Below are 14,538 nucleotides of genomic sequence, written 5' to 3' on the forward strand. Positions count from 1 at the left end.
AGCCCCCACGGGACCTGAGGAGACGCAATGCAGAGGTGGTGCCCAGACCCTGCAGGTGGCCCGGCCGCCCAGGGTGCCCGGAGCACGGAGGGCTGAGCCGGGGCAGAGGGACAGACAGGGCCTGAATCCCAGCATGGCTCCGGCCTCTGGGATAAAGACGTCCCTGAGAGGTCACAGTGGTCTTGGTGGGGTAACTGGGAGCTAAAAATGGGGACCGCGGTATAGCTTCACTACACACACACACACACACACACACACGGATGTTGGTGGCACGGGATGCCCCTCAAATTCTCAAGATGGTCTCTCCTCTTTCCAAAGCAAGCCCAGGCCTCAGTGGGTGGGCCCTGAACAGAGGGTCTGCACCCAAAGCTGTCAGCCCTCTGCCTCTCACCTGGGGGGTCCCCAGTGCCAAGGGCCATGCTGACCGTCAAAGACAGTGAGGCAGGTGGCCGCAGCCTGGCCAGAGGCAGGAGGCACACCAGTCAGGGCCCAGCCCGCGGTGGGGGGAGGCCCGGGGTCCGAGCTGCCTGGAGCAGCGGTGGGACTCACCGCCGTGCCGTTGTCGTCCCGGAAAACCTCCTGGTTGAAGTAGTCAAAGAGCTTCTTCTCCAGCTGGAGCATCACCTGTTGTGGGGGTAGCGTCAGAGCATGGGGCCCATCCCCAGAGCGGGGCCACGAGGGGGTGTGCGGGGGTCAGAGCAGGGGGGCCTCTCCAGAGTGGGGCCACGAGGGGGTGTGCGGGGGTCAGAGCAGGCGGGACCCTCCCCAGGGCGGGGCCACGGGAGGAGGGGGTGTGTCAGAGCAGGGGGCCCTCCCCAGGGCGCCAGCCACACCCTCCACGCTCACCTTCCGGTCGTTGTCTGACTCGCGGAATATCAGCTTCACGACTTCGTTGGTGTCCGCGGCCCGGACGGTCTGCATCGTGGCCTTTGTGCAGAGAGTCTGGGAAAGACACGGAGGAACTCGGTCTGAGACCTGCCTCCTGGCCGCCCGACCCGGTTCCTCTGCCCTCACTGTCCAGCTGGACTGGGGGCTCACTCCTCCCAACCGCCCGGCTGGCCCCTCTGCCCTCCGTCCAGGCTGCTCTGTGGACCCAGAGGCCCAGGAGGCCCCCACGGCCACGACGGTGAAGGGCAGCCAGGCAGGACCTGAAGGGCAGCAGGGAAGCAGAGGCCATGGCAGGGGTGGGGGGGGGGTGGGGGGGGAGGGAGGGGCCAGGCCTCCCAGCAGGTACACCTGGTCCCGCCCCACCCTGGGCGTGGGGCAAGGACAGGCCACAGCAGGAAGGTAAACGGGGTCCCTCCCCAAAGTCAGGACGAAGCCAGAGCCTGGCCGGGGGTGCAGGGCAGCACTGGCCAGACCCAGGTGCAGTGGAGAGAAAGAACCGCTCAGGAGGGGCTGAGAGACGGCCAGGCTCAGAGACGTGCTGGCGAGGACCCGGGGCCACTCAGCTCCCTTCGGAATTGTCCGTCCGCAGGGTCCACACAGAGAGGCCGCGGGGGCCAGGGGCCAGAACCGGATTTTGCTCTGTGTGTAAGTTATACCTCAGTGGAACTCGTTTTGTTTTTTTTTCCATGGTTTTTATGAAAAAGATAAAGAAGAAAGACTGCTGCAACAGAACAACTGATGTTGACTTGAAGAAACCCTTTCGTCCAAGGAGCCTGTGGGGTCACCTTGGGGTGGAGCGCGGGGCTCAGGCCGGGGTGGCCGGCACTGGGGGGCAGGCACTGGCATTCAGGGCGCACACAGCGAATCAGGTCAAGCCCCCAAAGTGGCTTTTGGACTCATGTGTCACAAATCAGTCTGGCCGCCTTCAAACGGCCGGATTAGAACAAGGGCCCCAGCAACCCAGCCTGGGGGCGCCCCCCAGCCTGCGAAGAGGCCGCGCCATCCAGATGCTAATGTGCTAAGGGGCTTAAGAGCCATGAATGGGGAGGCCCGGCAGGCAGACGGCTTACTCAGAGGAAACGCATAGTCTTCGCCCAAAGGCGGCTGCTGCAAACTTCTTAAAAAAACCGCTTTATCGCTCCCCCTCGCACGGGCTCCCAGCGGATACACATCTGCCTGGCCGGCCCCTCGCGCTCGGCCGCTCCCACATTCAGGGCGCCCAGGCCGCCCCTTTCAGCCGCAGCCGTGACCGCTCGAGCAGAAAGCCCAGGGCAGGGCCTTTCCGGCTCCCTTTACATAGGCATTTTCCTCTTTTCAAAGGAGAAAAAAATTCCCCAAAAGCTGTTTTTGAAGAACCGTCTGAGGTTTATTTCGTTATCAGTAGCCGCGCGGAGGCCCGGAGGGTGACGCGGGGATGTCTGACTGGCACTCGGGGCCCCGGGCTTTTTGCTCGGAATTTGGCGATGCAGCCGCTGCCAAGGATGGGCGCCGTGAGGGCCCCCAGGATGGCGGGGCTGGAAAGGCAGCCTGTGGTTTTCTTCCTGCGTGGCTGGCCCACTCCCCTTCCCTGGCACAAACGCGGCCCCCCACCCCCCGGGTCCGAATTTCAGTGCAGGTGGAGCCCCTCGGGCCCCAGGACGTGAGCCCGTGAGTGTGGCCTTACAGAACCTGCTCTGATCTCTGTCAGACGGAGGGGGCGAGGGGTGGACAGCCAGCCCCACACCTGAGGATGGGGGCCCACCACCCCAGGGTCAGCCAGGAGCTGGTCAGGAGCGTCCCGGTCAGAGTAAGGCCTGACCTGGGGGGGGTCTGTGTTCTGGGTCGAGAAGCGTCTTTTGGGAAGAGTGTGCAGTGAGCTTTGGTGTGCAGAGGTCAGAGGCACACCAGCTGTTTCCTCGCTGCAAGCGCCGAGTTTCTAGGTGGTCAGGAAAAGTGGCGAGGCTTTCTCATGTGTGCACTCCAAGAGACACCGTGTATTAAAACAGCGTCTCAGTCTGTTTACGACGTCCTGCCAGGTTTTAGACCAGTTATGGCTGTGATTCCGCAGACCCTGCTTCTGTCTGCACCCAGCATGCTGGACCGCAGGAGGGGGTCCTCTGCACCCCAAGTTTCCAAAGGACCCGAAGAGGTTAGGCAGGCGGGCACCTGTGGTTGGCATCCAGAAAACACAGCCTGCACGGGGGGCACGCCTGGGGCTGGGGGTGTCGGGGAGACCGTGACGGAGCTAACAGAGCAGGGAGCCTGGTAGGGGCCCCACGCAGGCCGAGACCAGGGCGCTCACCCCGCCCCGGGCCCCACAGGGCCGCCCGTGAGGGGGCTAGGCTCAGAGGACGCTTTCGCCCCGACCTGTCCTGACCAGACCGGCTATTAGAGCCAGGGGCGCCCTTCCTGCAACCAGACCCCCCAGGCCCCACGTTCCTGGCTTCCAGGAGCCTCCGCGGAGCACCCGGGTCCCCGGGACAGCTGGGCACAGCCAGGCGACCAGCAGCCAAGCGGCGCCCCTCCTGGACCCCGACATGGGGCACTACAGCCTCTGCACAGATTCACCCCATGTTTCCTGACCTCAGCGCCGCCCCCCCCAGGCCTGCACCAGGGGCATCGGGCCCCGTCAAGCCTGGGCGGCGGCCTCGGGAGAGTGAGCAGGGTCACTGTCTGGGGTCCCGATGTGTTGGGGAGCTCAGAGGGTGGGGCAGGTTTAATCCCGACTTCTGGCAGCGAGGAGAGCCAGTCGGACCGGAGGGAGGCTGGTTCAGGCTCAGCGGGGGTGGGGGGTGGGGGTGTGCCTGCCCCCCCGCCGCAGGGGCAAGGGCTCAGACGAACCCGAGGAGCCCCCAGCAGTCTGGCCCCAGAGGCAGCCCGGCTCCAGCTCCTTCCTTGTGCCTTCTCTGCTCATGTGTGACCCTGAGGACACGGTGTGTGGGGATGCTCTCACTGCGGACAGGGGCCGGGCGCCCACGGGGTCCAGCACCCTCATGGTGGGGCCGCCTGCCACTGGTGTAGGCCTCTCCCCGTCAAGGGTATGGGAGGTGCGCCCACAGCGTCCTCACCCCAGATCACTCAGCTTCTCAGACCTTTGGGGATTAACGTTTTTCCCATCAAATGGAAAGTAAACTGGCCTTCAAATGGAAAGTTACCAGACAGCAGCTTCCTGAAGTTGTGACGCCCAGCCGGCAGGACCTCGGGTGCATCCCCCAGACATGGACCCACAGGAAGGACAGCTGGCCAGGCCAGCTGCACTCTGTGGCCCACGGACTAGACGCAGCCTCACCAAGCTGGGGTCCGTCCACTGCCCTAAATGGAGCCGTGCATCCAGAGAACGCGGGCCGGCCCCGCCCCGGCTCCAGCCCCGCAGAGGGCGGGCGAGCCCCTCCAGCCCGTTTCAGCCACTGAGGGACGGGTCTCCTTCTTGCCCGGGGAAGAGGAAGGAGCTGGTCTGAAGAAAGCGCAGGTCCCTGCTGCAGGCCGGCCCTTCCGGACACTTAGGCGGGGGCAGGGGCGGGGGGAGGCTGGCTGTGGGGCCCGCTGGTGGGTGGGCTCGGGGTGCCCCGCGCCAGGGCTTTCATCCCCTGACAACCTCACGCAGGAGACATGCGGACCCTGTGATAGCGTGAAATCGGAGACAAGGCCAGGGCACAAAGAGGCTGACTGGCCGTGGCCGCTGTCCCCCCTCCAGCAGCCAGCATGCCCCAGGGCCAGCGCGAGGGGCTGCCGGAGACAGCTCGGACAGGAAGCCCATCCCGCAGGATCTAAATGCGGTGCCCGCAGCGTGAGGACTGTCGGCTGCCCGCCCACGCACGGCCGCTGGCATCCGGGGGCCCCTCTGCAGGGAGGCCCGTCCTGCCCCCCCTGGGGAAGGACAGCAGCCTCGCTCCGGGGGCCCCGCTCTGGGCAGCGTGGCAGGCGCAGGGAGTGAAGCTGGAGAGGCCCCGACCTCAGACGAGGCTCCGTGTTCCTCTCGGGTCTGAGGGGCCTGGTTGCGCCCAGCCCCCACCCGCCTCGAGCCCAGGACACGGGTGTGCACACACGGCCTTCTCGGAGGCCCTGGGCTCCGGCCGCTCACGTGGGACTGGGCTCTGGAGGACCGGTCCCCGCTCCCCCACGAGACTGCTGCCCAGACCCGCCTCTCAGGGTGGAGGGCGAAGGCCACCCCCTGCACCCCACTCACAAGTCAGCCTGTGGGGGCTCTGGGCCCGATGCTGGGCACTGACGCGTCATGGAGCGCAAAGCCCCAAACGCTGACGGCCAGTGGCCCCGCGGGTCAGGGAACCAGAGCAGCCTCGCCCCCCAGGGAGGGCCCGGGGTCCTGGCAGCCAGGGCCCGCGGATGTCCTTTCAGCCTCCTTCCCCATCACACGTACGCACACATGTGCACGTGGACGCAGAGCCCAGCACACGTGGACACACTCAGCTTCTGGGAGGCCAGAGCCCTGGTGAGCCTGGCCCTGCTCGGGCTCTGGGCCCCCTGGGTGGCCGGGCCGGCCTGAGGCCCAGGAGGCCACCGTGCTGGTGGGGGCCGGGGCAGGGGGTCTGAGGCCAGGGGGCTGGGCCACATCGCAGTCCCGGGGCAGGGGGACTCATGCTGTGGAGACCGGTGTCACTGGGCTGCCTCCACTGCTCAGCTGCATGAAGCGGGGCCCAGAGCAGGCACCCCGAGAGTAGGGGCGTGACACCCCCGGCAGCCTCCAAGCTGCGGGCTGGGGTGTGAGGCCACAGGAGGGGCCTGGCAGGGGCCCCGCCCGCAGGGACGGCCTCTGGTGACAAATCCCTGGCTATCAGAGTCTGGCGGCCTGACCGACAGACGGAGGGTACCGTCCCAGACCGGCCGAGGATGGGAGGCCGAGCAGCGCCCATGCGGGGTCCTCACCGGAGAGCACCAGGGGGCGTCGCCCTGCGTCTGGAGGGAGCTGCCCCCCTCACACCCCACTCCACGCACTCTGACCCTCACAGTGAACACCACCTTTTCAGAGACTTTCCTGGCAGGGCCCTGGGCCCTGGGAGGAGGAACATCTCTCGAGTGCCGAGAGCCTCAGACTCGGAGGGCCCAAAGCCACAGACCCCACGGGCGGGAGCCACCGGTCTGTCCGCGGAGGCCCCGCTGTGCGACCGCGCCCACGTCAGAGGCGCCCGCGCCCTCTTTGTTCTGTGTTTTCAGTTGTTCAAGAGAACAACAACCCCCATAAAGACCCTTTCATCTCTGCCCCAAGATGCTCGCCGACTCTCCACCCGCCCACAGCGAGGGGACAGTGCCCGCACGCGGCCGGCGGGGCAAACCAGGGGAGCACAGCCAATCTTTCTGGAAGGAAGCAGCTTGGGCTCGTGTCCAGCAGGACTGGGTGGCTGTGGGTCTGGCCAGGGGGCCTGCCACACACCTGGTGCGGCCTTCCCCAGACAGCAGGGCTTGGGCCTGCGGGGTCACGGGGGCAGGACAGGCTAGGCGGGAGAGCGAGACCCTCACCACCTTCTTCTGTGACCGAGCAGGATGCCCCGGGGCCTCCTGGGACTGACCAGGCCCTGTCCGCCGCCCGCCTCTCGTTTGCAGAAAAACGTCAGCCTCCTAGGCCCTCCCTGAGTTCCAGAGAATAAATTTAACCAGAGAAGTAAGAATATGCAGAGACAGGCGGCCCCTCCCGGCCGCGTGGGAAGCCGCCCTGCCCTGGTCGTAGCTACAGCCACGGGCAGGAGGCCATGGGCAGCCCGTGTCCTCTTCGGGCTTGCCGCGGGGTGGGCTCTGCGCCTTCCTGTCCCCCTCCAAGGTGGGCTCCAAGCCGTCAGTGCTGGGAGCCTGGCTGCCTCTGCAGCAAGGCCTGGGGCCCCGAGACCATGAGCGCCGGGAAGGCTGCAGTCTCTGAGGAGCTGTGTCCTCAAGGGGGGGGACACCTGAGCCTGTACCTGTCAGCAGCCAGCAGCCGGGCGTTAAAAACTGCCGCCAGCCTCCGAAAATGCACCCGTCCCTGGGGCTGTCGGCGGTGACGCATGGCAGGTGGGCGTGGCCGGGCTGGCGGAGATGGGAGCGCCTGGCGCTGCTGTCTCTCTTTGTCACTGGCCGGCTGGGTGCCCAGCTGCCAGCTGCCACCACGCAAGGCACGGAACATGCCCTCTGAGCAATCTCGCCGGCAGGGCTGAGCGCCGTTAATTAGTTCGGGACGCACAGCCCATTAGACGGTGTGTGATCACCACGTTAACTTTTGTGTATGTTTTAATTACAGCTTCGGCGGTGCCAGGCTTGATCACTGGACCATCTTCTCAGTTCTGCTCTGCGAGCTTGTTCGTATTAATTTGCATCTGAGACGTGAAGCTCTAGTTCTGGGGGGACAGCCTTTCACTGTGCATGTCTTTCTGAGGCTGGTGCCCAGCAAGGTGCCTGAGACCCCGCACTGCAGAGGGGCACGGCCGGCCAGGCTTCCTAGAGGCCCTGCCCGCTGCAGTCCGGCACAACCAGCTGCTGCCCCCGCCTCACGGCTGCCTGGCACCCTCGCTGCCCTGGGAAGGATCCGACTCTCGTCAGGGCTCCCCTAGGAGTTGGTGGGGTGAGCAACCAGGAGCAGGATGCCCCGGGCACCCCAGGGGCCCAGGCTGGGGAGGACGCACCTGCCACTCCAGGGCTGGGGATCAGCAATGGAAACCAGAGCCCTGGCCAGCAGCTTCTTGTCGGGCCGGCAGAGGGTGACCTGGGTTTCCCTCCTCAGGGGGGTCCCGTGTCACCTCCAGGCAAGAAGATGCTGGTGGGCAGACGTCCCCTGTCCCCGTCTCCTCTGACCTTCCTGCCTGCAGGGCTGCAGTGTGGTCTGGGCCGCTCGGGGTCGCCTCGGGCCCGACGCTGATCTTGGGCAATCTGGAAACTGTGGGGTGACCCGCTAGCTGCGGGCACAGGCCTCCCCAGGAACACAGGTTGGGACCAGCATGGTCTCTGCTGCTCCACGACCTGGTCTGCAGGCCAGTCCCAGGCGTCTCTCGGGGTTGCTGCTGGGGCCGCTCACACCCGGGGGAAGGTCGATCCTGGGCCAGGGCCCCGGGCCAAGCCCTGTGCCTGCTGTCTGGAAGCAAAGGGCCGGGGCCGCAACTCCTGGGCTCAGTCCCCGGAGGGGCACCCCAGCCCCGCCCCCCTTCTGGAGCCCCCATTCCCCGGGGCCGTGCAAGCCCCAAGAAGGAGCCCCCCACCCTCACACGGCTCCCCGGTAACAGCCACGGCCCTGAGGCGGCGAAGTCCTGGCAGTCTCGCCTGGCACCGGGTTCTCACGCTCCGCTCACGTCAGGAAGCCCTCCCTCTGCCCAGCGGCCTTTTGGGAAAACGTGGGGAAGCTTTCTCTGGTTCCCACAAGCTTCTTCAAGCGGCTTCCACAGCAAGAAATCCTTCCAGAACGGCCCGTTGGCCAGCAGACCCCATCAGTCCACGAGACGCTAACACTGCAGGTGGAAGTTGAAGATCTCAGTAGGAAAGCTGCTGAAGTTAACTCAACAGAGGAGCTTGGTCGTCTTCAGCTGACTGTTTAGATCCAGGCGTGCCCACAGGCGTGTTTTCCGAGTTACCGACAGCATCAGCTCGGGCGGGAAGAGCAAGCCCGCGCTGGCGGGAGGGCGGCAGCTGCACCAGGCTCAGTGGCGGCCTCGCTGCGCACCCAGCCTTGGCAGACGTGACTGGTCACGGCCCTCCCGCCGAGCTACCCCTGGATTTGGGGCGGCCTGCATCCACTTGCGCTGTCCGCACACAGGCAGGGGGGCTGGCAGGCTGGGAGCCCGCGAGGACCAGCGGAGGCTGAGGGGCACTGGGGCCCCCGGAGCTCACGGGAGGGAGGGATCCCCCGAGCTCAGAGCCCCCAGACGCCACTGCAGGGGCCCCGGCGCCGTGCCCGGGAGGTGCCGCCAGGCAAAGCCGTGTCTTTAGCAGGAACTTCAGGACACACGCGGTCGCTGTGACGTTCCTGACCAGTTGAACGTGCCTGGGGTCAAAGGCTACATGGCGACTGTATGGGACGCGGGGGTGGGCCCGACATCACGCGCCACGCTGTGCGTCCTCGATGCCCCACGGGACCCCTGCTTCTCCGAGGCCAGGGCACCCGGCCTCGCAGTCTGGAACCAGGCACTACTGCGAAGAGCTGTTGCTCAAACAACCATGTCTGGTTGGGGAACAGGGGGACCCCGACCATGCCCCCCTGGGCCTTCCCTGGCCCGAGGATGGTCCCGGCCACGCCCCTTGCTGGGCGACCTTGGCCCCACCTCCCCGCGCCAGGCGGCCCCTCGGCCCTCATGGCCCCAGACCCGTCACCGCGTGGGTCCCTCTGGGCTTCCCACCCCTGCGGAAGTGTGGTCCGCAGTGCAGTCAGTGGGGCTTCCAATTAAGACATAAAACGCTTAACCTGGAGCTCACAGCTGATTCACTGCCTGTTAATTCACCTCCCGAGGAAGGGACGTGGGCACGCGGGGCGTCTACGGCTCTGTTAGCGGCTGAGCTACTACCCTGCACCCACTCCCGCGGGGTCACCCGCGGGAGAGGCAGGCGGGGGACGGTGCTCGGCCGGCGCTGGGTCTGTCTTATGGGGCAGGGCACCAGGGTCGGGGGTAGGTACGGGGTGGCCGGCCATGGAAGCCGAGGGCGGGGAGGCCAGGGCGGCCCTGCAGGGCCGGGAGGGAAGGCCTGTGCATGTGCTGCGGCCCCACCGATAACTCGGCGGGTGGTGAGAACCGTGTGCAGAGAGCAGCGCTTCAGGTGGCTCCCTGCCTAAGTCGGTCAGTCAGCTGGGAAGGTGCCCAAGAACGAAGACCCCCAGGCCTTCTGGGAGGGAGAAGAGGCTGGGGGCCCTCCTGAAACCCAGGGCCTGTGGCCTTAGAGGCCCGGGGGCTTCAGGGGCCTTCAGAACAGTGCGTTGGCACTCAGGGTCTCTCTGCAGATGCCCAGAGCAGGCAGCCCTCTGCACACGGGGGGCCCACTACCTCCCACAGCGTGGCCCTCACGACCCCGCTCCAGCCGAGCCGCCTGGTCGCTGCCCCCCTGTCCCTCATGGTCAAGGACACGGGGCCCCAATGTCCTCAGGGTGCTGGGCTGGGCAGGCCAGGCTGCCTGCTCAGGGCGAACACACAGGAGGACGGACAGCCCGGCCCTGGGCAGCGCCTGCCCGGCCGCGCCCAGAGCCCCCTGAGACCCCGCCCAGAGCCCCCTGCGACCCCGCCCAGAGCCCCCTGAGACCCTGGCCAGCACCAGACATCTGCGCGGTCACTGTGTGGCAGAAGTTCTTCCTCTAGGGTGACGGGGTGGGCGGTCCCTGAGGTCAAGCTAAGGTCTGAAGGGGAAGAGTCAGGAGAAGGGATGCTGGGTAGACGGGTCTGGGGAGGGGAGAAGGGTCGCACATTTTATGGGGTGTGCGGTTCGCCTGGCTCCACACACATGCCCGCTCACGCCTGCACACGCCCGCTCAAGCCTGCACATGCCCAGGGCCGTGTCCTCCGCTTCCCACTTGGGAAGGAAGGGGACAGCACTGCAGGAGGCCCTGACTGTGTTGCCCGCGCTCCCCACTGGCCTGGCACTACCCCTCCCCTCCAGAGGCCGCTCACCGAGCTCCCCCCGCCCCCCGCGGACACCAGAGCCCCGGGTGCCCGTGTCCCTGGGCAGTCCCGCCTGGTCCTGGAGCCGCTGCCGTTTCTGTGGTGTCTGCCCTTCTGGGGAAGAGAAGGCCACCCTGGAAACCTCCTGACTTTTCCCGGCGCGCAGCTTAGCAGCCCCTAGGCACCAGCCCTGGTCTGGCCACAGCCTGGCATGGGGCCTCGGGCCAGAAGAGGGGCTGTTCCGGGCACAGCAGGCTCATCGGGCCCAAATACCGGCCAGACATGCCCTGGTTCGGGGGCTCAAGTTGGGACAATGGGGCTTTTCAACCCATGAAGAGGCTCTGCGGGTGAGGGCGCGGCTATGGGCACCGGGGCCCGAGCCCCTCCCAGCGCCGCGTGCACATGGGCATCGCCCGGGCCTCAAAGGGGCACGTCCGGGGCATCTGTGCCGCTGACTGAGCCAACGCGGGCTTTCGTCATTTGTCTGAAAATGCCAGAGGGGTGGACAGCCGCTTGCCACACTCACGTGCCTACGCCCCCCGCAGTGCTCAGATTTAAGAGGAAGCCTTCTGCAAGGAGGGAGTCACCTGTACCTAAGAGGCCAGAGGGAGACGATGGGGGACACGGTCACCCACACGCCCATGTGTGGTGGGCCCATGCTGGGCGGGCTCTGTGTGCTGCCCCCTGCCAGGCCAGGGTCTGGGTGGACCTGCTACCCTCGGGCAGCAGGCAGAGTCCCCACTTCGAGGCCCTGTCGCCATCAGCCTGCAGCCCCACGAGTCAAATGTGGCGGCCGAGCACCAGCTCAGAGAAGCCAGTCCACCACGGCTCCAGGCCCCCCAGCTAGGACCTGACGGACCCGGGCTCCTTCCGGCTGGTCTGACCCGGCTCCACCCATGCCTGCTGCTAACTGGGTCCTCACCCAGCCCCCTGAGGGCTCAGGAGACGCTAGGGGAAGCGGAGGCACTGGGGGTGAACCGCTGACCAGGAGGTATCCTCACCGCAGCCTCCTGCCCCAGCTTTCCATAACGGGCCCCCCGTAACACTACGGCGTTCTTCACGAGGCATTTCAGCCGTAACCAAACCAGTGAGCAGGAGGGCAGGAACGTGCCCGTCGAGGACCACGGGCTCTGCTGTTTACACAACACGACCAAACGCAGGTGAGGCTCCCACGGGGCCTACCTCCACCACAGACTTGGAATCCAGCCGGAAGTTGAAATCACCGAAGACAAAGTAGGATGCCTTCTCGAACCGCTGGTCGATGATCCTGGGAGGAGAGGAGGGAAGGAGTCACTGAGGTGTAGCCTGCCCAGCACGCCTGACCTCAGCCCTGCGCCCCAGAGGCCGTGATCCTCAGCGGGGCTGGTATGGGAGCCACGCTGCCTTGGGGGGCGAAGGAAGCCTGCACTGGTCACCTCTGGCTCAAAGCAGGATGAGATCTGTCGCTGACAGGACCGCCCGCAGGACGGACGTGCACCCCAGCAGAAGGGAAAGGCGGCTCGCTGCCCAGCCGTGGCCGCATGGACGCCCCCACTGAGACGGGGCAGCGGGGCCCCGGGGCCCAGGGTGGGGGGCGCCCACTCGGCCCACGGTGGACCCTGAGAAGGCACATGTCACGGGCAGGCAGAGCCAGGGAGCACTGCTCACCCCTGATCAACTCAGAAACTTCCGCCCGGTTACCCCTGCGGGCCCCAGCGTAGAGGGCGAGGGCAGCCCCCTGGGGCGGCCTTTCCCAGGGACTCGTTGGCTGAGAAGGAAGAGGTGGCCAGGAGCAGCGTCACCGCCGTTTCATGGCGCTGGCTGGGGGCCCATCACCTGGTGGGGGGCTCCGCCCGTCCATCCATCCATCCGTCCCCCTGTCCATCCGTCCCCCCCGTCCCCGGGAAGGCCAGCGGCCGCTCCTCTCACACATGGGTCCACGCTCTCCCTGCCACTGCTCCTGCCTGCTTTTCTTTCTGGCTCCTTGCCTCCAGCGTTGAGTTCCAGGAGTTTCCCTGGAAAGTGCACCGTGAGCCCTGTGCTCCCGGCACTGCCCGGGGGCCTCGAGTTCCTCGTAGGAAACACACCCACTCCCCCCACTGGGCCGCGGGCATTCTCCCCCAGGCTGGCTCCGCTCTGCGCGGAGTCGGCGGCCTTTAATCCATCTGGAATTGCTCTGGAGGATGGGTTCTGAGTCCATTGGTCTCTCCAGAGGCGACTAGTCCTAACCCTGCAGGAAATGCTCAGTCCTCCCTGCCGGAGCCTGCAGAGTCCCTGGTCGCTGGGTCTTCGGAAACTCCTTTCCTACACGTGTTTGTCCCGTTCCTGTTGCTTTAAGTAACAGCACTTCATGACAGATGTGCTTCTCACTGAAATTCTTCTAAAAATCTCAGCTGTTTCCACGTTTTTCTTGCATATTAACTGTTGTATCATGTTGCTGAATTCCACAAAAAGTCTTGTTTTCTGGTTTAACTGGATTGATTCTCACACACACCAGTTCGAAGAGAAAGGACATATTCTAACAAATTGTTACTAACAGTGCAGATGAGCAGTAACATAGCTTCTGGGGTTAAAGTTAAATCTTCTGTGGAGGAGACACTCCCCAGGGATGAAAACTCGGGGAGGCCCTAGGGTCGGCCCGGGGGAGCCCTGCGCCTGGGACCAGCCTTGCCCCTTACCCCACCCACCCACTGGGCATCCACGGGCGGGGTCGGGGGGGATGGAACCTCCCCACAGACTGTCGAGACCTGAGTCATCTTGAAAAAGTGAATCTTCAGAGCTGTTAAACGCTTCCAGAAGAACGCACCTCAGAGAACCTGCGTGGTGTCCCCATCAGGACGTCGGGTGCAGCCCCCGGGTCACCCGCCTCCGGGGCCCCGAGCACAGCTCCCCCTCCCCAGGAAAGGAGAGGCAGCAAGGCCCCCCACCAGCCCTGCCTCCAGAGCCCAGCGGGCGGCTGGGAGCGACGCCCACGGGAAACACCACCTTGCTCTACAAAAAGCCGCCAACCTGCTCCACTCACGGCAGCCCTCCCAGCCCTGCCTCGACCACTGGCTGCAGGACGTGGGGGGCGGGCGGGGGCACAGGGGCTCCCGTGCCCTCCAGCCTCATGCTGGGCGACCCCTCTCCCCATGGAGAGGCCCGGAGGCCCCCAGGTCAGCTCCTGGCCTCTGACCCCCGCCCTGCCCAGGGGGGCTGCTTCCAAAGGGAGACGTGGGGGCGGCCCTCAGTGCCCCGGGTCAGGGGGCCCCGGGTCAGGGGACCAGCAGGAGGCGGTGACCCCCACAGGGGCCTGGGACCACCTCCCGCCAACACAGGACCTCAAGCCACTCAAACACCTCACTTTTCTTTTGCTCTCTGTATTTATTAACTTTTTAAGGAAAACTGAACTGAGGCAAAGCTTCCGCTTGATCTGAAGGGAGGAAGCAGACACACCTCACGGTCATACGCCTACACTGCCTGTCCTGATGGCCTGTCACCCTGTTTATTAAGCCGAGGAGCAGGGTCCCCGAGAACAGCCCTGAACTCAGGCAAACCCGCTGCCCTCGGGCATCGCCCCGCCGTGGTGTCGGCTTGCGCGTCACACGTGAGCACAGTGACGGACACGGCTCAGACGCAGGGGCACCCGGACCCTACACATTCTCCAGCCAGCGCGTTTGTGCTCAATCTTATTTTTAAAGAACCTGCCCTGTTCCCTGAGGTGGGAAAGGCCAGGGAACCACGCTTCCTGGGAACCCCCCACCCCACGCTCCAGAAGAGGCCTGGCGGCACTGGGGGGCCACGGCCCTCTCCTGCTCCCGGGGGCGGGAGGCGGCCACGGCCGGGGTCGGAGGGATGCATGGGGTTGGCCTGGGTCTGGGCTCCGGTCCCCACAGGGGCTTCCCCGGAGGCCCGAGGCGCCAAGCAGATGACGGAAGGGCTGGTGAAGTGGGAGCCCAGCCGACAGCCCTCGTCACCGGGGGACAGATTGGACCCTGAGACCAGGAAGCGGGGCAAATGGCCGACACAGAACCAGGGAAGCGGACGACTGTTCGGCCTGTTTTGGGGGTAATTTCCTTTTATACAAAGTAACAGACTTCAGATTTACTATCGGACTGAATAGACTTTGAGAAGCTTGGGGGTTTGCAGGGTGAGA

The 14,538-nt window shown here is 65.6% G+C and overlaps 1 protein-coding gene across 2 annotated transcripts in view; it reads right to left on the reverse strand.

Annotated features, from left to right (window-relative positions):
• Window positions 1–14,538, reverse strand: part of INPP5A (inositol polyphosphate-5-phosphatase A) — a 149,261-nt gene that overhangs the window by 14,138 nt on the left and 120,585 nt on the right. For both annotated transcript variants that reach the window (XM_043475065.1, XM_043475066.1), the window contains exons 9-11: window positions 11,607–11,691; window positions 847–942; window positions 550–624 (exon numbers count right to left, since the gene is read on the reverse strand). In XM_043475065.1, the coding sequence (XP_043331000.1) occupies window positions 550–624; window positions 847–942; window positions 11,607–11,691 (256 nt within the window). The remainder of the gene's footprint in view (window positions 1–549; window positions 625–846; window positions 943–11,606; window positions 11,692–14,538) is intronic.

The sequence above is a fragment of the Cervus canadensis genome, chromosome 8, assembly GCF_019320065.1.
Source record: "Cervus canadensis isolate Bull #8, Minnesota chromosome 8, ASM1932006v1, whole genome shotgun sequence".
Lineage (NCBI taxonomy): Eukaryota > Metazoa > Chordata > Mammalia > Artiodactyla > Cervidae > Cervus > Cervus canadensis.